This window comes from Pezoporus wallicus, unplaced genomic scaffold (assembly GCF_028554395.1).
Source record: "Pezoporus wallicus isolate ANWC-B61680 ecotype Strahan unplaced genomic scaffold, APGP_CSIRO_Pwel_v1 contig_6807, whole genome shotgun sequence".
NCBI lineage: Eukaryota > Metazoa > Chordata > Aves > Psittaciformes > Psittacidae > Pezoporus > Pezoporus wallicus.
In genome coordinates, this window is record NW_026636431.1 from 269,988 (window position 1) to 293,734 (window position 23,747).

The following is a 23,747-nucleotide window of genomic DNA, read 5'->3' on the forward strand; positions in this document are numbered from 1 at the left end:
TGATGCTTTTTAGCATGAGCCCTAATTTAGTCCTGACTCAAAGCAAAACGCAGCACCTGTGAAGGCAATGTAACCTTTCCTGTTGTACAGATATTTGATGTTTCTCTGACACTGGTTACCCTTAAACACCCCTAAACATGAATATCTCTAGAATATAAGCAAGAGGCTTCTACAAAAGTATAGTGTGTTCCTCATAGCTATTAATGAAACTCAATAAATGAAATTATACACTGACATAATTTACTTAAAATATCTTTTCAACTAATTTTTACTTATAGCTAGAATCTTTTCTTGCATTACAATAAATTCCTTCTAAACTAATTAATAGAATATTTTTGTGGGTTTCTTTTTTTTTTACTGTTTATTCTGTGTACTTATTGCCTTTGAATGTTTTTTGAGAATTTTCACAAGAACTGACTGTACTGGAAAAAAAAAGGCAACTAAACAGAATTAGCGGCAAAATGCCTACAAAACTAAATTAGCTAGATGTAGAGTCTTATGTGTGTACTAAATGAATTCATTAATCTGAACAAATTATATGGTTATAATATTTTTTTCTTTCTTGCAGGTAGTGGAGAAAGAAGGATATCTTCTAAAAGCTAAAATAGCAGATGGTGGGAAGAAATTAAGGTATTATACATGAATGTTACAGAATTTATCATTTGCAAAATTCAGCGGTGATTCATGTTTAAATATGTATAGCTACTATTGCTGTTAACACACAAATTGCCACTGTTTCAGTATTAATCCAATGTTTGATAACAGTCCAGAAACCAAGTGACAGCAGCTAATTGGCTCACTGGATGCTGTGATCATGTGTGTGTTAACCTCCATATTCTATACATTATGCATATTAAGGACAGCCTTAAGGCACCAAATAAACCAACAATATATTTTCCAGTGGGCAAATTTTAAGTGCAAGGTGTGTGCTAGAGAGGTCAAGGATGAGGTGTAGGAACCCACCTTGTTGTGATGCCAAGAAAAGGTTATCACTTACTAACACTGTGTTGAAAGTAATGTATTAATGCTGTCTTTGTGGAAGGATTTGCTATAGTTTGCTGTATTTAAAGGAGTAAGTGATTAGTACTGATGTGACCAGCACTGTGTGTGATCAATGACAGACTAATGTGAAATACTGTATTTTTGCATGTAGAAATGAGCCAAGTAATAATTTGTCTTACCTCTACAGTTCTAAACCATAAGGATCCTAAGAATGTCCATTTAAAAGGGAGCCTGGACATCCCTTCTTCCAACCTCTCACTTGAAGCAAGAACATTACAAACACTTGGCCAAGCCAGCTTCAGCTAGGTGCTATCAGAAAGTTGTGTAGCTTGCATTTTTGGAAAAGGCACTGAAGACAGTAATACTGTTTTCCCAACTCTGGACACCGGCAGAAGCTTCTACAGAGTATGTATAAGCAGGGCATCATCTGTGCCCAGATGATGAGGGAGTCTTACCTTTCCAGTGCATCACTGCCCCTGGCACAGAGCATCTTCGTGGCTTGGTGTTGCTCACTGGCTTATGCTGGGCACAGGAAGCAGGCAGCGTTTGACCACTTGTATTTTTAAATAGCCCTGAGGAATCTCGTACTTTTAAATACTCCTGAACAGTCTCATATATTTAAAATAGCCTCAGAGATCGTGAGCACCACTGAAGTTATAACGTGCTGCCATCAGGTGTTCGTTTGACAGAATGCAAATACAGCCTCAGCTCTCAGGGCTCCTGATGCAGCCCCCAAGACTCGGGTTGCACCTCGCTGGGACTCTCCAGCAGTGATTTTTCCATAACAAACTTAACGGTGTAGCTATAAGTGAATTCACACAATCTCCTTGTTAACTTTATCTGGATCTTTTCTGTATACCAATATTTATGGCTCTTTATAGAGAGAGAGGATGGGTAGTGGGGGTTCATCTACTCTGCATGCATTTTATCTCCTTCCACTTAAACTTGCTCGTTAGCATCTGGAAGTCATATCCTGAAAATCTTGATGCCACACGGCAAAACTTAGAATATTGTGAACTGGCTTTTCTAAAGAGCTTGAAAACCTTAGGTCACTGCATATATCTTATGAAATACAGATGGTCAGAAGGCTGGAGCACCTCTCCTATGGAGACAGGCTGAGAGAGCTGGGGTTGCTCAGGCTGGAGAAGAGAAGGATCCAGGGAGACCTTAGAGCAGCTTCCCAGTACATAAAGGGGCCAACAAGAAAGCAGGAGAGGGGTGTTTTACAGATGCGTGTACAGATAGGACAAGGGGGAATGGCTATATACTGAAAAAGGGTAGATTTGGATTAGGTATAAGGAAGTTCTTTCCTGTGAAGGTGGTGAGGCCCTGGCAGAGGCTGCCCAGGTTTCTCAGGTGTGGCTGCTCCATCCCTGGCAGTGTTGGACAGGGCTTTGAACAATCTGGTCTAACGGAAGTTGTCCCTGCTGGTGGCAGTAGGGTTGGAACTAGATGACTTTGACAAGCTATTCTGAGATCTGTGTAGAGACTAATATATTTTTAAGTACCTTATACCCCCCTTCTTTTATTTTTTGTCTTCCCCTTGTGCCTTTTTTTTTTCTTTTTTTTTCCCCCATTTATTTTTTCTTTTTTGTTAATCCAAGGACGTCTTTATGGACAATCTGATAAAAAGTTGTCTAGTTTATATACTATATATCTTTAGGTGATAAAAGTAATGAGGTTTTGAGCTATAGAATAAAAGAACTGTGAGAGTAATGTTTAGGGGAAAAAAGTCTTCTTGCAGATACTATAGTGAAATTCAGTTGCATTCTCATAGCTTTTATAATTCCTATAGTATCTTGCAAACTCACGAAATTTTCTTATTCCTGATTCAATTAAAACATTTTCACCTTAAAACTCAGCATGAAACTTAGGTGAAACATCTCACCTGACACAATTTTTAAAAATGCTTATTAAGTTTTTTTTTTATTGTTGGCTTCTTATTTTAAAACAAGAAATAGAAACACATTTTATTGTGGTTTTGGATTTGGTTTGTGTTTTTTTTCTAATGAGGTCCAGGTTGAAATGAAACACTTTCAAATCTTAGCAAACTTCACAGTTAGTTTGATGAATTTGAATCTTTTAAGAAAATTGCACATGAATATGGGAGCTCAAAATAGATTTACTGTTTTGAATTTCTCAGCTAGATAAACCTACCACACCAGTAGCTGGAGCAAGGAGCACTCTGCCTAGTGGAAGTGTCCATGACACAGAAATTTTTTTCTCCATAGCTAAGGTCAAGCATTTGGTGTAAGTTGGGTACTGAATATAGGTTGTGTCCCAAGGGTTTTAATCCTTTGGTAATCCATATTTATTCAGGTTATCCAACTCACAGTAAAATTAAATTGAACCTGTATATTGCATGTTTGGCCACTTACTCCCCTGTGAAACTGAATGACCATTTTTGAGTTAAAAAAAAAATAAAATAAAAATAACTGAAGGTGTGTTTACCAGTAGACAACTTGTATTCACTACCTTAATAGTGATTCTTAGCTACAGGAATAAAAGTTTCCTAAGGATATTTTAGCTGAAGGATGTAAAGCTAAAGTTTCCTAAGGATACTTAAAAAAAAACCTGAGGTTGATCTTTGCTGAATTCCCAATATACAAAACCCTCAGCTATGAACATAGTTCACATTTAGCAAAGAGTATAGCTTTATAGTGGTAATGAATTTAAAAAATTTCAAAGTGACTTACAGACACTGTTCTTTTGTGGGGAAATATTTGTCGGTGATGGCCAGGTACTTTTCTATAACCCTTCTGTTTCTTTCTTTTTCTGAGTGTTTCTCTCTTTATTCTCCATTAACATGGCATAAAAAATGCAGTCTTATTTTCTTCAGATGTATTAATCTCCTTCATGGAGAGCTTCTTTCACTGTTGCCTCTTGTTGGACATAGTTTAGGGGTGATCATGGTCTCATGCTGGCTGAAATTCTGTCCACAGTGCAGCAAGTGCAAGCTCATCTGGTAATGCCAGTGGTGTTATGACTTCATATGCAATATTGGTTATGCTACTTATGCTGATAATGAAACATGGAACAGGAAAGCCATTAATAGAAAAAACTATCTATCTACCTGATGAGGTTTGATGGAATACTGAGTGCAGCAAAGCTGTGAGATGGATCTGGAAGTGAACATCACAAAGGTGACCAACAGGCTTTTAAACTCAATAAAGACAACTTTTGCTAGAATAAAAAAATGGGTGTGTTTGAGTTACTTAGGAATACCTAAATAGAGAAAACTCAAAGTGACTAGGAGAGACAGGTGAGGGAGAGAGAGAAAAAGGGTTGTTAAAAGCAGCTCCCTGGGCTCTCTGTGTTCTTACAGGCAGCTTCCTACTTTTAACGCACCAAAACATGTACATGAAACAGCCTGCTTGTCACATGCTTTTTCAGGTTTGTTCTAAAATGTACAGATTTGTGATTTGCATTCATGTAAAACAAACAAATAGTGGCTTTGTAAGTATTTTTGCACACATTGGATATTATGAACCCCAAATAGGAAAGTCAAACTTGAGATAATGACCAAAAAATAGTTTTCTATCAGATCCATTTGTTTATGATTAAGTGGTGGCTTGAAACATCACTTTATATATCATATATATAATAGCATTTTCTTCTGAGTAGATTATTATGTTCTTCTGCATCAGGTAAAGTGTCTCACATTTCTATGTGCATTTTGACTTTTTCCTGGCCCCAGCAGTTTGACAGCTCTCTAGGGCCGTACTGTGAGGTCCTGATGTTTAATGGTTGCTTAAACCTCTCTCAGATAGCATTTTTATCTTCCTTGCTTTCCTACATTTTTTTTTTTTATTTATGGAAAGTGGAAAGTATTTGGGACCTCTCAAAATAAACCCTTTGCTAAGCTCTTGTCGTGGGCCTTCCAGCTAACTCCCCCCAGTTTATATACTGGGCATGATGTACTGTGGTATGGAATACCCCTTTAGCTAGTTTGGGTCAGGTGTCCTGTCTCTGTTTCCTCCCAGCTTTCCATGCCCCTTCTCACTGGCATAGCATGAGACTAAAAAGTCCTTGATCGGGGTAAGCATTACTTAGCAACAACTAAAAACATTGGTGTATCAGCATTGTTCTCAGACTAAAGTCGAAAACACAGCACTACATCAGCTACTAGGAAGGAGAAAAAATAACTGTTACAGCTGATCCCGGGACAGCTCTGTATAGTCAGATCAAAATTACATTTTTCCTTCCTGGCTCTATTTTAAGTATTAGCTACCAGAAGAGTGCCAGCTATTTTGGAGTCCTCCAAGTACATGTTAAATTTAAGCATGTGTGAATAATCTCGCTGTTTTCTGTAGTTAAGGCACCATATTGAAAAAGGAACATAGATAGGCTTCAAAACATGAATGAACAGAAATGTTTTCAAGCTTTGCTAGGCCACATTCAAGTATATCTAAGATGATGCAATTCCATCAATATTGGTTGAAGTGCATTGTTGGTATTGACTTTAGACCATTTTTGTTTCTGACATGAAATAATTAAAAACTAAGCCTACAAATGGAGTGTCTACCTCCTGCTTGCATGTCTTACTGATTTTTTACTTTTTTTCAATTTAATTTTATTTTTAAGGAAAAACTGGTCCACATCCTGGGTTGTTCTCACTGCTCGGAAAATGGAATTCTATAAAGAATCCAAGCAGCCAGCCCTGGCCAACCTGGTAAGCAATCAACCATCTGATACACTCAGCTTCCTTGCAAGTATTATTTCAGTATAAATAGTTTGGTATATACGTAAGACAAATTCAGATTGAGCTGGCAACCTTCAAAGTTTTGAGAGCAGCTGAAGGAATATTCCTTGATAAACTCTTAATCAGGTGTAGTATATGATAAAAAATAGGACTTAGCATGTCATTTATTAAGAGGTACATTTTGAGAATAGTTGCAAAGTGAGACAAATAGTGAGTGACTATTCAGTAATGTGAAGGTAATACTTTAAATTAAGGTGCCATTTATAAATGCTTTATTCTTATTTATGAAAATGATCACTAAATGCAGCTACTTCCTCAAATAATGTATTATAAAGTATGTTATAAAATGCATTAGTAATAAATGCTTAACAGACGATACGATGAGAATCTGTTGCAGAGGATATTGTGAGACGTAAATTGTATTAAACCATGTATCTGCATCTTTAATACATGAATTTAAGTTGTTATCTACCATCTCATAAAGTGGCTTATACATTAATAAATAATAATAAATTATTTATAAATGGCACCTTAATATAGGGTGTTACCAAAGCAGAAACATTATAAGTTAGCAAAGTGATTTTTTATAGTAGTATAAATGTGACATCTACCATATCCTGCTAACCTTTCTGAATATTTCTATGACTCCATCTAATGCAGCTAATGCAATTTCTGTAGCCTGTAGTTACTACAATGTGAAATTTGCAGTACCTTTTTATTGTGCCCCAAGGAATGACCACGGATCTTAGTCTTCAGAGATGTGACAGCTACGTTGTGCAAGCAATAATGGCATGTATCCCTTCAGTATTAGTTACTGCTGAGTTTGAGCCTATGAACCTGAATATGGGCAACAAAAGGGAAATTCGGCAAATGCATGACACTGTGGGCAGCAAAGAGACAGGTTTGACAAAGCCCTATTGTGAAAGGCTCTCAAGGACTGATCAAACCTGCCAAATATCATTAGCATGATGGGTGGCCACAAAGGTGCTCTTTTTGGCAGGAGTCACAAACAATAGGCTATTTTTATTGTGGCAGGTGATATAAATCTTTTCTTCTATATGTTCTTGATCTACCAATTCCACCTGCTATAAAATCAGCTTTAAAGAACACCTTTTCACGTATTTTGAAAGAAGGTGAGGGTTGTAGCAAAAATAAAATAATAGTTAAAACAAAAGAAAGGGCAAAATCTGGAACTTTCTGATTGTGTTTGTGCTAGTACAGTTATAAAATACAATTTTTCTGCAGCCTTTAAAACATTATATTGAATTAATATTTTTTTCAGAATTGTTTTCCTTAATATTTAATTATATGTTACTTGAAAAAAATCACAAATGGATTTATTAGAGCTAGTCCTAGAATTTACCAGGTGTCTTACACTTCTGTGTGCTACCTCTTCTCCTCTCTGTTTGTAAGCCCTCACCCAAATCCCAGGAGATAAATGGACAAGTATAATTCAGCACACAGAAGACATGATTTTGTTCTGAGACTCCTACACATGTTTAAAATCCCCATTAGGCCTTTAAGGTTTTAGATACTAAAGTAGACCTGCCTGAAGGATGGGACTCTGGCCCAGTTCACAATCTGTTTAACTCAAAAATTTATGAGAAGTCAGTCCCTTTCCCTGATGTCCCAGTCATCACCAATGCTCACAGTTGGTAAGATAATATCTACTGCCTCCTATGTTAGGAAGAACACAGACATATTGATCCCATATTTTGCTCTTTATGGGAAAAAATATGGAAGTGGGTCATTTTTATTTAATTCTGTGTTAAATCTGAACACTGGGGTTGTGAACTCAGTGTTCACTAGGTGAAAAAAGCCATTAAAATACGTTTTCTGTCTGTTGCATATAACTTACATGCAATGGTAAAGAAACAAATTAAGTAAAGCTTGAAAAAAACAAGAGCTGTCAGTATTCAAAATCTTATAACCTAATTTTTTAACCCCCAAAATTCACACATCAAAAAAAGCTAAACGAGCATGTTGGTCATCTGAAAAAGTAAATGTAAATCTTACCTCCTTTGTAAGCCATTTAACTAGATATAATTTTGATAGTGGAAAGAAAATAATGCAAAAATGATTCATTAGAAATCATTTGTTTACTGATTTTTTTTTTTTTTTTCAACTGTAGTTTACTTGGGATAAAGGGGAGCTCAACCATTAGTTAAATCGTGTAATACAGGCAATGCTCATTCATGATAGTGACTTACAACAAAGCATTTTCATTGTAAACAGGAAAATGATGTGACTTAACAAAAAGATTAATGTTCCTTTGTATTATAAAGATACTAATTCATTCATTATTAAATATTAAATACTGTACATGAAGTGAAAATTTAGAATAAGTCATTATTATAAGAGGAATGATATTTCACAATAGAGGCAAAAGGAGAGCAGGAAGTGAAAGTGCATTCTAATATACCTATTTTTCTGACAATAGGATAACATTTAGAAGTGATTTAAAATTATATTTACCGAAATCTTAAATAAAATTCTAATGCAAAGACCTAGTAATAGCTAAAAGGAGTTTCTGTTGTTCCATTGTACAATTGTGGAGGTAGGACTCACTATAACAAGTTTCCTATTGATTTGCACAGAGAAGACTGGGATCCATAGCTTTCTGGTGAAGCTAGTGAAATATCTGGTATTAATATTAGTAATAGTAGAGCACAAAAATTAAAGCACACAGAGGAGAGATTCAGAAAATGATTGTTTACAAATATTACTGAAAAGGCAAGTTTGCTTTCCATGTAGCTAATGATTATCTTTTGCTGCTGCCTGTTCATTTGCGGTCATGCTTTTTATATACATTTTTATATACATTTTTAGCATTCATATGAATATAACTTTTTTATTTTAAATTAAGGACATTGTGATCTAACCAGATCACAGCATCAGTCTTTCTTACCAATGTTAAATTCTTGGTTGGTCTTTGTGACCAAGTGAAAGTAGTCTGTTTATTCCTGAGATAGTTTACTCAAGAGAGGTTATTTTAACCTCTGGTTATTAGCCCAAGTAAATTAGTGAGTGAAAATGCTACTGAAATCCATATCCATGTTTAGGAAGGTTTCATTGTAGCAGACACTTGTAACAATTTAGAGCATAACCCCTCTCCGACAATGTCGATATAATTGCTCTGACTGCAAAATCCAAAGCAAGGATACAGAGTGCTCAGGCTTTCCCAGGAGCTTTAACTTTCTTGCCGTGTCTCTGGGTAATGCATAAACTGGAAAACATGCTAACAGGACTATGTTTAGGCCAGAATTAATTTCTAGTCAGCTTTCCTGTGATCCCTACAGATTTAAGCAGGTCTTCCATTGTATGGACCTACCTAGGTGCAGTAGGAAAGGCTGATGTGCACCCTGGACAGGTTCAGGCTTGATGGATCTGAGTGATTTTGCATGTAGTTTTCATCAGAAGTTTCACATACTGCGCCATACTCATGAGTCTCATATGATGTTCATAGACACTTCATATTCTGTTGTGGGCAGAATTGCTAAGTTCTATAAAAAAGAAGTTTTCCTGTTGATTACTGTACATAGCAAAAGCATGTCCATCTTTCTAAGATTAAGCCTGCATCCCACCCTTTCTGGAGAGGGAGATGCATGTACTCATACTTTTCTTCTGCTTATTGCAAAATCAAAGCTGTAAACAAACTCCATATTACAACAACAACAAAATTTAACTGTGTGCACTGAGTGCATGAAGAAGCCCAAGTTCTGCTGCTGCGTAAGTTTTTGTACAGTCATAGAAACTACAGATAGTAAAGTACTGTAGAGTTCACTATTCCATCTTTCTGCAGAATTTCCCTGGGCTTTCCACTGTTTTTTCTCACTCCGGTGAAATGCCATGGCAGCTTTCCCAAGGAAAATATGTAGCCCAGTATCCTTCACTATCAAGAAACTATTTCCTGGAGACTTTTCTGTGTACATTTGAATCTCTTCATCTAATTAAGTGTTTCCAAAATTTCTCAACTCTTTCTGCTGGTGAAACAAAGCTGTCCTTCTTTGTCAAAGTATTTTCAGACTCACACTGTCCTTTTGAGCAATTTTTTTTCAAATGAAGCAAGGCAGCCCTCTTTGACGAGGCTGTGTTGCGTGTTCAGGATGAGTTACACTGCTGCCTGCTCTGTGCAGTGCAGCCCTGACCATTGTGTGGAGACATGGGGATGAAACTTCCTTGGGGTAAACCCTGCCCAAGGAGAGTGATCTAGTCAAAGGAGACACCATAGCCCTTTATATAAAAGTATAGTACTGGAATACTAAAAATCCATGTGTTCCCTGCCTCTGCTCTTTGAATATTTGTTTGTGCTAATAGGCTGGTGTTTGTCTGGGACATTTTTTTTTCAACTTTGTCTCTTTTGCCAGGCAAATATTAACTGATGAAATTTCACAACACCTTTTTAAAGTCAAGTATGTATGTTATTAAAAATTCAGAAACATTAACTTCCTGTTGGAGGTCAGGCAGGAAGTCTGAGGCACAGCTGGGGGAACAAAATGCAACCCCTGCTCTTCCAGTGGTTTAAGCACAAGAGCATCCTTCTGTTTTGAACGGCATATTGCTCCTGTTAAAAAAAAAAAATTAAAAAGAAGCAAAGACACATGGGACTGAACCATAGTGGTTTTATGGTTTGGCAAAAGGAGAACATAATTACAACTCCAATACTGAAAACCGCCAGAGATTCTGGCTGCAAATTGCTTGACCAGGGTATCTTACTCTGTTGCTTTTAACCTAAATAGGTCCTTTTCTACCCATCTCAAAAGCATTCTGTAGAACACACATTTTTTAGCCTTTAATAATAGCATCAGAGTAATTCAATGAGCAATCTTTGGAAAGCTGATTATGTGGTTGATACTGGACTAGCCACTGTTAATTTCTATTAAGTCTGTTTTCTTTATTAGCAATGTCATTTTTAAAGGTAAAATGGCTTAAGAACAACAGAGAAAAAAAGATGCATCAAGCTGATTAATTACATTATGTGGATATCACTCTGTATCTTACCCAAAAGAGACTTCTTAGTGCTGTATCTTCTTAACAGGAGTATTTTTATTGTCGTCTGGGATGCATGGTAACAAAATCTACAAAGACTACTCTAAACTAGATGGGCTTTGCCAGAACTGCTGCACAGGCAGAGTCCCTGGAGAAGAAGCTTAGATGGCAAATGAGGATTATTGTGCTTTACACCAACTCCCAGCAATGTAAATGATACAGGCAAACAAATCTGCTCTTTGAATTATTTGCATCCATCCGGAGAAGCTGGGGAGGCAGAGCTGTGTCACTCTGGGATGCACAGACTGACATTGTGAAGTAGCAAACTGTGTGGAGCTTCCCTAGTGTTAAGCTTCTTTTTGGGTGTCACACATGCCCTCAAAGCCTTTATTTATTTTTATTTTTTTTCTTTTTAAGAGCTAGAAATGATTTTTTTTATTTTTTTTTTAAAGATAGTTTGTCTTACAGATACGATGTATGTCTTGTGTCTTGCTTAGTTTCTGTCTTTTCCAGCTGCATCAATTTAAATTTGAATCTGGAAAGTGACAAAATTTTACCTTTAAACTCAAAATAAACTCAAAACCTTTTCAAGAGGTTTTGCAAAAAAGCCATTTGACCAGCATACCTGGTCAATGTGTGTGCATTTTGTTTTGATTTATTGCATGTTACATTAGACTGTTTTTTAAATCATTTAATTATTTTTAAAATTATGTATCTAGTATAAGAGCCTTATTTCTGAGTTATGACACCTCAGGAGTAGCTATTCAATAATACCAAGGAATAATAAACTCTTTTTAGTAAATTCAGCAGCTATGTGACAATAATATGTCATCTGAAGTTGATCTATTATTTTATTTGATAACTGCTCCCATTTCTGAAAAGACAGGCCATATTCATGGTTGTGGGTTTTGATTTTTGGTTTGGGTTTTTTTTTCTTTTCTTTCCAGAAACCAGGATATAAACCTGAGTGCGTGGATTTGTGTGGTGCTTGCATTGAGTGGACCTCAGAGAAATCCAGCAGAAAGAATGTCTTTCAGGTAAGAGTCAAAGCATGATTTTCATTGCTCATTTAAGTATAAACTCTGTAAATTAAGAGGCTTTATTTCCTTTTTCTTGGTTTTAATAACTAGAGACTGATTTAATACAGCTTTTTTCTTACCAGTACAGGAGAATAACATTTTAGCAAGCATCAGTTTACTATTTTTCTAAGAGAAGGATTTCTGACAGCTGAGTCTTCTAAACACTTGAGAACCTGTTGATTTATTGATTAATGCTCTATATTCAATTTGTTTTTAAAACTTAGTAGATAATTGCTTTGGGTTCAGGCCTAGAATCTTGACCTAAAGAACTTCCATAAACACAACTTCTTCAAACTGCTTATACAAGCTTTGCTCCAGCACAGTGCGGTTACTCTGTTTATTTTTATTGCTGTTCAGGGTCCTTAGACGGTGATGACCCAGGTTCATTTCTGGAAGGGAAGGATTTTAAAAGCTTGACTGTGCCAGCATAGAAGGACATGTATTTCTCATAGGACTATTCCTCATTTTGGAAAATAGTTTTATTTAATTAGTTCATCTAAATTTCATTGAATTGAAAGGGAGGATCAAGGCCCAAGAAGATAAAAGGACAAGGAAAGCATTACTGCAAGGTTAACATTCCAGGCTAAAATACTTTATTTCAACATCTTCAGGTTTTGGACATACTCCATCTCCCATGAATGTTAGTAGAAAGCTGTTTTTTTTGTTAGAAGCTGCATCAAGTCGCATCAAAATATTATTATGAACTGAGTTGTTTCCCAGAGTTCTAACATTAAGAATATTTAAAAATACAAACAATCAAGGGAGGAGAGATGCAGAAGGGAGCATGTCAGGGTCAAGGTACTGTTAGTTACCAGATTGTACTTTGGCATCACCACCAATGAAACATGCTGGAGGAATCAACTGTGCCTGGGTCTGGGTTTTTAAAAAACCCAACTCAACACACAAAAAAACTGCCCTCAGGGACTGTACACGCCTTCTTGAAAAGAAACCACTTTGTGTTGACTGGGTGTTACAGAGACATTTTTTAAGGTTAATTTTTCTAAACATCTTTCTAAAGCACATGAAATATATAGAAGTATTCTGCTTCTTCAAGACAGTAAGACTTACGCTTCTATACCCCCCACATCCTTCAGGTTGTCTTGAGACAACACTTGGAGCTTTGTAATTTCCTAGGTATTTTTAGAATAAATATTTTGGTTTTCCTGTCAATCTTCAGCTTTTTCACTTGGAATGTGAGTAAGTATATCCTTAGCTTTCACTCTTTCACCCCCTGAGAACACTGAGAAGTCTTCTGAGCTTCTAAGGTTTATTTCTCATTTGCAGTAAGCAACATTTATTTCTTTTGGAAATACATATTGGATTGGTGATTCGTTGCAGCTAGTACATTTCCAGTGTAAAGACAAATGAAGCTCTGTTATTGATTTATCAAACTGGTTGTATGAAGACTTTGCAATGCATTTTCTTCTCACTTCTGTTAGTGTGAGGTCTAATTTCACTGAATCAGAATAATGTGAGAAAGGAAACTCATGCACTACTGCTTGAACCCATTAAAACGTGTCTTCATCAAGCCACTAAGTGAGTGGGAGAGACATTAAGAAGTAAAAGCATGGGAGGAAGGACATATGTTAAGACACATTTTGAAAAGGGATAGAGCATTGTTTAGACAGAGAGCTACAAGAAGATTCTGCCAGATGGTAAGAGTGAAAGAGGAGAAGGCTTTGGCATCAGTAGTGGTGACATTTTGGGAGAGGAAAGGACTGAACGAGACTAGTACTGCATGAGCAGATAGAGTGGGAAGGGGACTGGAGATAGAGTGAAGATTTATGAGATAGTCTGGAGGGAATCCAAGGCGAGTTTGAAAGCGGAGAGGTCAGTTTGTACCTGGGTACTGAATATTTCAGGAAACACTTCTGACGATCTATTTATCCCTAGTGGGTGGGAATAAGATTGATAATATATGTTTACTTATTCATAGATTTCTTCAAATGAAAAGAACATGGGTGATTTTTTTTTTTCCCCTATCTAAATATAGATGCATTGCACTGCTATTTGATTAAATACTTCAGCTACCTAACTTTGAAATTATCAGCAGTAAATGTTATTATATCTTTAAAGCATGGCAACAGGACATGGTTTGGTGGGGTTTTATTTCATTACTTTCTGAATAGTAAACTATTATTTTCTGATTCAAATACAATAATGGTTGCTTTCAGTTAACCTGTTGTACTAGTAGATGCGGAATTTTAAGTTTCATTTAGGCTAGGTTCTCAATTTGAGTTCATGAATTATAGATTAGAAATAGAAAATGACTTGAGATTTTGGTTTGAAGAAAAAGAAGGAAACCTTGAATTTAAAATCTAAGCATATGACAGTTAATGGATGGTAACAAGATGGAGTATAGGAGTATCATAAAGAAAACTAATTGGAAATATGATCAATGCAGGAAAAAGAAGAGAGGTAACTTCAAGTAAATGATATTCAGGCAAGAAGATTTGGGTTTCCTGTGCTGATCATGAGGTTTTCAGCAGTGTTACTCATTTTAATTGAGCTACTCCTTATTTAACAGGATAAGTCTGATCTGTCTCTCACAGTATCTAATTTGTGCATGCAATCTATTTCTGTTCTTGTTGAACATAGTATGTGGGTTGTTTTTTTTTTTCAAATTTTCCTCAATAGTAACTTAAAATATGCACATCCTATAATACATAAACTTGTGGTTTTCCTTCATTTATTTTATTGATGATATAGCTAACACCAAGGAAAAGAAACGGTTAGAAAATCTCCACATGATGTGGGGAAACGTAGCAGTTTGAAGTGAGATACTGTGCTGCTTGCTCTTGCTGGTTGAATGACGTGATACACTAGGTCTTCATCATTGAATAAAAGAGTACTGAATAAAAGAAGATTTATGTTCAAGTCACGTGCTTTAAATATTTCTGCTAAGTGCTAGTTTGCTCTTTGGTGTTTAGCCTGAAATTTAAAGCACTGAGGATTAAAAGGATTACAACATAATCTTAAATAATCCTAAGTGTCATTTACAGAGAGATGGTTGTAATAACTAAATAAAACCATGTTAAGGGATGGCAGTTTTGTCAGTCAGCAACTAGAACAGAAATGGTGCCTATGTCACTCAGTCGTTCTCCACTTTCCTTTATTTGGCTTAGTTTGATATTGGGTAGGTACATTTTGATGCAGGTTATCGAAAAAGGAAGTAACATGATAAACTGCTTTTCAGTCAGTACTAATATGACTGTTGAGGCAGCAGTAGCTAGATTAGTTTACCTATTTCCTCAATAGTCAATGTTTTCTGCTTCTAGTAAACTTTTCAACTGCAGTTTTTTCTTCCTCCCGCTTACTCATTGTCTCGTCTAAGTCAAGCAGCCCTTTCTTTTAATTTCATTTAGCCCAGATGTTGTAGAAGACATGATCTTGATCTCTGGCTTCCTAATTCTGGAACTTCATTAGCACAAAATCTTGTGGCTGTAGACTGTTTCCTTTAAGAGGTTTTGGAAGATTTCTCAGATGATTTAAAAAAGGAAAAATAAGAGGGAGGTGAAGAATGCAAAAAAAAAAAAAGATCATAAGCAGCTTCCTTATGAATTGATGAAGCCGCTTTGTTCTCTTAATAGCACTATTCATTTAAACAGCAGACATTATGTTAGTTATGTTATGTTTCTTCAGTAATATTTTTTCCATTTACTTAGTTCATTTTTAAAGAAGGATTCATATGAAGAATTCCTGGAATTCAGTGGCCTGGTTCTTGCCACAGATCTGTGAGAGTCCATTTGGTTTCAACACACAGCAGCCATAAGGAGTCATTCGTTCACATGCAACTTAGAGTTGTAAGTGTATTTTACAAATAGCGAAATCTGTGTAAGACATAGTGTTCTATTTACAAATACACATTTGTATTTGGATTTCTTTTTATGTTTATAAATATAAATGCTGCAGAGAGGAGACAAATTTAAAAAAGTCAAATCCATCCTTGCACTCAGATAGATGGGAACCTTCTGGTAGTCCTCATCAGCAGCTGGAACATGTTCTCCATCCCAAACCTGTCTTTGAGAAAGTGCTGTTTCCTGAGAACGAGGTGTGCTGACCTTTGCTGGCTTTGAGTTAGATATGCATTAGATGAACCTGTTATGATTTTAAAACATATGTACAACATTTTGTCCACTTCTGGAGGTTACTGCTATGACTGTAGTTTAATTTCTATCCCAGCAACCTGAATTTATTATTACCTAATTAAAAGATTTAGCCACAACACAGTTCAATGGTGTCAGCAACAGGTTCTTTAAATAATAAACTTATGATTAGTTTTAAAAACTCCCTTGTTTAGAGGTGCTAGGTGAGCAATAGTCAAGATTTAACCATCCTGGGCAAATGGGCGTGTTTGCCTTCTCTCACCAGTGTTTCACACTTAGATTTGATGTTACTCACTTGATTGATGTTACTCACTCATTTGATGTTACCAAAGAGAGTAGATGAAGAGTGAAATGAAATTCAGGTCCCTTTGTAAATGTGGACACAAAAATGCTCGATGCGATTCATATGTAAGGCTTGCGACGTAATAAGGTCACTTTGTGCAATATGACGGAGAGGGACATATTTAATTGATCCTGTGACACAAGCAACAGCAACAAAACTTTGCGCTTAATGACAGGAGCATGCAAATTACAAGCCCTTGGACTGCAGACGTATAAGACCAGTGACACCTTAAAGAAAATGAAATATTTTTGTGGTATCTGCCCAAACGTTTGTACTTAATGTTTCAAACTATATAGAGTTTGAAAATAGACAAGCCATCAGCAGGAAGACATTTGACTTTGACAATGCGTGGATTTAAAGGGTTTGGGAAACTGAGTCTTCAACCTCTCAAACAGAATTTCAAGGAACCTCTCTCTATATTCAACCTCTGTAATAGTGTTTCAAGCATTTCAAGGAACAGCAGCTTTATTTACAAAACTGACAACTGAGCAGTTAAGGTGGAGTGCTTACAAGGTTATAGCTAATATATTTTTCTCACATTCAGTGGCTCCTGTGTCCTTTGGGGTATCACAAAATCCACAGTCATGTAAGAAAAGGCCTTGTATATTTTATGACTATAAAATCAGGACAGTAATGTTGTTTGTTTTTTGGGGTGTTTTTAGTTGGTTGTTTAATTATATGTTTGTTTTATTAAAACAAAATTAAAATCTTACTTATCATTTTACTGATAATCTGAAAAAAGTTATTACTTTTCAGAAACAGTGAAGTCCATGCCTCACAAGCAACATTTTGTCCTACTGGGTTGCTTGAAGTTGCTTGAAGATACAGAATTTTCAACAAAACTTGGTTGATTTGTGGTTAAGTATCATCTTAGCTAGACAGTTCCTTTCTCTCCTATTGTTGTCCCTGACTTATGAAAAAATTCACGAAAACTCTACTGTGTTGGAAAAAAACCCACAAAACTCAAGAAGTGTAACTTCAACAGCCCATGGAGGTCTTGGAAAGGCTTGAAAGTCTGGATGAAGAAAGAGTTGACATGGGCAAGGTGCCATGATGATGCTGCCCGTGGGTCACTTCTGCTCTGGTACTCACTGCAGACCATGAAACATCAAGGCAAACAGCTCCTGTAACACACCAGATCTTGGGGTGTCACTGAAAGCCAGAGAAATCTGAAATATAATTGTAAAGCCAGCCTAAGTTTTCTGTGAAGATCAGGCTGATTAAAAAACTCACAACTCATATTCTCCAAATCTGACATTATGTGTACACAGATGTCTGTCTGCTAAAAATGACTATTATAATAGCTTACTGCACTTTTTAAAGAGCACATCTTTTGACGGATGTAAGGGCTGATATGTGAGTGACTGTGATAGGTACGAGTGTCTGTGTATGCTCATACACATGTGTTTCTTAAGAAATTATATGTATCACTTAGTTTTTGACAGCTACACTCCAGCTTTCAGAAGTGCAGATGTTATTTGTCCATCAGAAAAGAAAATATTTATTTCAAGCCACAAGCATTTTCTGCATTACAAAAGTAAAACATAACAGCAGTTAATACCTAAAATGTACATGTGACATAATTTTGTCAGGGACAGAAGCATGGCTGAGAATAAAGGGGTGAACAAATATGTGAATGCATGAGAAACACCTTGTGCTTTGGATAGCTCCAAACCTTATGCATAAGAAATCTGGGCAGCTTACCTACTCACAAGCAAAGCCTGACAGTGAAGCTGCTTATTTTTCCATGGTTTTTTGACAGAATTCTTGGAGGGCTGTGTTGGTGTTTTGTTTTGCGGTGGTGTTTGTGTGGGGTTTTTTGGTGGGAGGTTTTGGTGTTTTTTTTTCTGTTGTTGTTTCGTTTGTTTGTTTTGTTTTTGTTTGGGGGTTTTTGGTTTTTTTTTGTTTCTTTGTTTTTTCTTTTTTTTTTTTCTTTCATAACTGAAGAAATAAATCGCGTCTTGCGGCTTGCATGGGAAATGACAGTGGGCTGCAGCCTTTTGCTGCATTATTCATAAACATATTGCTGCCATCTCGTGGGCAGCGCAAGAGCCAGCGCGGGCAGCGTTGCGGACAGCGAACGGGGCCAGGGCTGCCTGGCTGTGGCCAGTGCCCCGGGGCTGTGCGTTTCCCCAGGGATGACCAGCTCCGCGGAGGACAGGGTGCAAGCAGGCCAATTAGCACTCACCGTCACTACGGGAAGGGTTTTTTTTTAGGCATCTTTTGGCAAAATTCAGTGCCTGCCCGAACGGTTTAGCTGGTTGCTAAATGAAGTTATGTCTGCTTTTTTTTTTTTTTTTTTTTTTTTTTGCAGCAGCGCCGCTGCTGCAAACCTGTATTCTCTCAATTATGCACGTGGTAGTAGTTTTATGTTTTTAAATGGTGATTATCTTCTGATCGGCAGGGCTGATAGGGCAAGAGTAAATGGCTCCATAAGATGGGCTGGTTCAAGATAAAGCATGTAATGAGAATTATTGCTGCAGGTAGAATTTGGTGAACTTGATAAAGCTCTCTGACGTGAGGCCTTAGTGCTGTGTTTTGTGTACTCATAAACTGGGGAAAATGGTATTTTCATAGTCCTGGCAATCAGCAGCTGAAAGGGAATGCAGAAATGTGAAAGGAGCCTAGCTTTCCTGATTCTTTAGTACTTCAAGGTTTTGTGATTCTCCTGAGTGAAAATGGCTGAGTTAATTTAAAGGCATTATGTTTTCTGCAGCCTTCTTAATGTACTTCAATATTAAAAAAAAATAAATTGTTTTGATATGTGGCCAAACATTGCACATGTTCCCTTAATTTATCTAACTCTTGGAAAAAAAACAACAAAAAAAACCCCAAAAACAAAGAGAAAAATGGATACTAAATGAACTCACTCAGAGATAATCAAATCTGACTTGTTTACATGTTTGGTGCTGGTATTTCTGTATTCAGCCACTACATTTTTGAAAATCTTGGCGAAGTCACTTTACTCCATTTTTGTGTTTCTCTTTAATGAGTGAGGCAAATATTTGAAGTTGGCTGGGCACGGAGAGCCTTGGCTGTCCTGTCTCTGAAAGGCAGCACCTCGCATTTGTGTGCGAAGGGATGCCAGACGATCTGGTAGGGATTCTTGTTTTCTGTGTGAGAGTGATTTCTACGGCTGTCATTCTTTGGGGAGAGGATGTGTCTGGATGTTTCAGGGTGTTAAATGGACAATGGCAATTTGAATGCGAGGGGAGAAATGCAAATAGCGACCTGCCATCTCTTTTAAACAATATAAATCCTGGTTTTCAGCAGACCAGTCATTCTTAAACTGTGATTCATGGGCCACAAATGGGATGGGGAGACTTTTTGAAATGGTAATACAAGCATAGTTAGTGAAAAGACGTTTAAGGTAGTTACCTGATGGTACAAATGAAAGGAAAACCTTTCGACAAGGGAACTTGGCTTTTTAAAGCTCCTTAGGTTTATTGATTTTGGAGATACACCCCCAACTGATCCCATTTATAGAGTATTTTTATAGGGATATGAGAGTTGTTAAAAACGTGAGTTTGAGTTTAGGGGCTGGATTACTTTAATTCTGTTGTGGAGGTTTTTATTCATTATTACCTTAGTTTAGGGGGACTTGGAGCTTTCTTTTTCCCCATTTTTTCTTTCATTGCCATTTCTATGATTTGGATGAATAAATTCCCAGGAATTTCATGGAATTACTTCTACAATTGCATCTATAAAATGGTGATCTGAGAAGTTTATTAAACATTTTCTTTGGCAAGCAAAGTTGCAAGGAAGAGATGTGGTTTGCTTATGATTCCTTTTAGAAATAGACTATCTAACTGAAATTGTCAGATGATTTAATACATAAAATCCACAGCACTTCAATTGGCCTCCCTTTATTTTGTTTTTTAATGATATTAATGATTGGTACAAATACATTATTTAATATTTTCATATACTTGAAAACTAGAATGTGTTTAGTCCTGCCTCCTAACAGGTCAGAATTTGCAGGTAAATTTTACAGATGGAGCTTTAGACTAATTTTCCAGGAAGAAAGTGTGCATTTGTATAAGTAAATATTTTTATAGGAGCACATTTAAATTTATGAAAATGTGAGCCAATTAATGAGATTGTCTGAGTAATAGAATTATTATTATTTTCTATTATTTGTACATAGTCATCACTAGGTGGAGGCATACTTTACACATTCTATTGAGCATGTCGTCTGTTATGGATTGAGATGAATTGCATTGATACTGCATAGTTAAGTGAATGATATGCTTTTTAACCTTAAATGTTGAAGTAACCTATTAGAACCAAATGCCCAACTCTCAGAAAGACTAAGCAGACTTGTGCTTCAAACACTACTACTGCTGAAATAAAAAAAAAATATATCCTGTTTTAATTATGGGCTGTACAGAATTCCCTTGAATTAATTCAGAAACATCGTTTATGTGTGGTACAGTTCAAAGGAGAAAACAAAGCAGGTGTCATGGAGAAAGAGATTGAAATAACAAACATCTAACCATTTCAGTGCCCCATTCTGCAGTACTTTAATCAATGTACAATGGTTTGGCTGGGTTTTTTAACTTCTTCTTTTAGTTATTGTAGCAAAGTCCATTCACAGTGCATCCTTATTTTCTCACAGTACAGGACTACCTGCTACAGATGTTACCCTCAGTCAAAATTGAACTTGTACAAAGACCTATCTCCGTTGATGCCAGTGCATTGACTTCACACAACTCCCCCAATTTAGACCAGGGGTAGATCTTGATACATTTGTGCAGGTACATATAACACTGTGCTTATGTTTCTCTCCTGTGTTTATGAGCTTATAGGGCAGAGTCTGTGCAAAGTGGTCCTTGGTTAGCACAGTCCAAACCACAGGTCTGAGAGGGCACAGAAGGAAACTCTTGCATGTGAATGTGGGAGTCAGAGATCAGAACTGCCTCTTTCTCCATACTTTGGATGCTGTGTTATGACTCTTTGCAGCTTATAGCATCCACTGGCATTTTTTGTAGGAGAAAGAAGGCTCATGGTGGACAGATTGTAAAGAAAAAATCCACTTTATTCAGAAAATAATCCTTATCTTTTTGAGTAAGATGCAAATTCTCTCTTAAACATGCTGCAAAATGTGGGGGAATTACAGTTTTACACCTCTGTCATTTTTGTCATTTAGAGAATGGAATCAGGGTTGTTGAGAGAGATTTGTTTAGCTTTGTAGCTTCTTAGCCCCAGACTGGCATAGGGGACATTGCTGTGGACTCAGGCTTTGTCACCTGCCTTAGGATGCTCTGCCAGTGGGGCAGACTCTGCAATCCCTAGGGGCAGAGTCAGCCCTTTACACCCTGGGGCAAGTGCCTCTCATCCCTTGCCTAAACAGGTCTGTAAAAACACTCTAATGCAGATGAAATATGCACCCCCCCCCCTTTTTATTTTAATTTCTTGTATTTTTTTTATGATTTGTATTTTGAATCACATTTTAATAATTATATTCACAATCTAAAATTAAATAAACATTTTGTTTAGTGTTCACAGAATTGCCAACCAACATTCAAGAAAGGATGTCCAGCAATTCATCAGCCTGTAGAAAATATTATAGCAATATTTTGAAAGGCATTGGTTATAGTTTTGTTTTGATTTATAGAATATAAATAATCGGTTTGGATTCTTCTCTTTCAAATAACTTTTTTGGAACTGAGAGTTTTGAATAAGTCCCTCAAACCAAGCTGTTACTCCTGGGAAATTCCGTAGTATGTTACTGGCACTAGAAAAATGCACACCTTCTGAGATAAACCCAGGAAAATTCTGTCAAACACACTGATGGGGATGCCCAAGTTTGGTAATACAAGTTCTGTTAGAAAACAATAGCAGTATGATTCAGCTGTAGATAGAGTGAAAAGGAACATGTTTTCACCATTGCATACTTTTTTTTTTTTTTAATTGTCATTCTAGGAACAAATACACTACATGATTAATTAAAAAGTGCAAAGTAAGGAACAAAAGAGAGTAATGTGTTGGAATATGACATAGACTTTACCCGTGCAGGAAAGTGTGAAGAAATATGGTAAAATTGAATGTAAACAAAGAAATGAGGAAATTAAATGTGGGCGTGAAGAACTATGTACAGGGAGTAGGAAGAATGTAATCCGATAGTAGGAGATCAAAGCAAGGGAAGCCAATTTTTCCAAAGATTTAGTAGTAAGTTAGATGTAGCAAGGTAAAGGATCTGAACAAAGGGTCAGAATATCACAAATGGGAAAGGAGAAAGCATTAGATATAGTGAGGAGTGCACAATGTATTTATTTTGTTTTAAGCATCAGTTATTATCTCCATCTCCTAGTATTTCAGGACTCTCATATAATTACTAGAATTATTTTCTCTCTCTCTCTCTCTCCTGCACACACGCTCTGTCTCGCTCCCCCTTCCAGGCAACACTTCTCCACTTGCGCAGATTTGAGGGGGTAGGAGGATCTCAGGGGTTCTTTGCAAGATGCTCGTTTCCCACCGCAGAGTGTGGCATTGCCAGGACTCTTCAGGGGACTCTCTGCCAGCTATCTTTAAAAGCTTGCAGAGGAGTGGGAGAAGATTTGCATACTGCCCAAGCAGGGCCAGATTTGAACACCCCTCTCTGCTTAATAGTGCATTAATGAGTAAATGACACCAAAATCATTACAACTTCTGTGGAGTAGGTGCTGTGCTATGTCAAGCTATTAGGGTCTGTCCCTTATTTCTTTCCTCCCCCCCTTGTAAGATGTTCCCTTTTTAATTCAAGCTGCAATTTCTTTTCACCTGCATTTCTCCCACTCCTGAATTTTACCTTTCTCTGTTCTTGTTTTCGCTTACCCTCTATTTTACATTTTTGTATTTTAATAACATATTGTAAGTCATTTTTCTCCTGTTCTCAATGTGATGACAGTATATCCTGATGGAAAGATAATAATGCCCAAGGAGGTTTTCTTTTATGAATCTGCTGGTGTTACTTTCACATGCACAAATATATCATCTTGATTTCTAGCTCTGGGTCATTTCATTGCTCTTGTATGTTTTGCTACGAGATGTTTCCTGTAATTAAAAGATTAGGTTAAATAGATTATTTGTGCTGCCCTGTCTACATAAATGTTCTGTTTCTCTGCCTGTAGATACTGGCTTTTGTGTTTTAAGGCAATGTTGCGGTACATGAAGTTGCATCATGTCTCTTTTGTATCTAAGCTGCTGACTTATTGGTAACAGAAGCAATCAAAAGAGACATTTACCGCCATAGCCTTGTAGGGTCAGTGAATTAACAGGTGCCAATAAGTTCTAAAGAAGTGTTTTAATTGTTTCTGAAGTATTTAATTAATGGACTTTTTAGAGGAGTGGTGACTGAGCAGGCATAAGGCTGATAAATATTTAATGTTTGTATCTAGGGAACTTTTTCTCCCTTTCGTGTAATTTGAGGTGTTTGGTAATGGAAAACAAAATCTAAACTGTTGTGTAGCATGCAATCAGTGATAAGCTGCTCTTAGATTGTCCAGGGTTTAGATACCTATCAGGATTTTATCAATATGTGCTGT

General features: G+C 36.7%; 1 protein-coding gene across 7 annotated transcripts in view; it reads left to right on the top strand.

Moving 5' to 3' along the window:
• ARHGAP15 (Rho GTPase activating protein 15) overlaps positions 1–23,747 on the top strand; it is a 378,211-nt gene that overhangs the window by 65,330 nt on the left and 289,134 nt on the right. For all 7 annotated transcript variants that reach the window (XM_057400262.1, XM_057400261.1, XM_057400265.1 and 4 more), the window contains 3 exons: positions 569–630; positions 5,587–5,674; positions 11,641–11,730. In XM_057400262.1, coding sequence (XP_057256245.1) covers positions 569–630; positions 5,587–5,674; positions 11,641–11,730 — 240 coding nt within the window. The remainder of the gene's footprint in view (positions 1–568; positions 631–5,586; positions 5,675–11,640; positions 11,731–23,747) is intronic.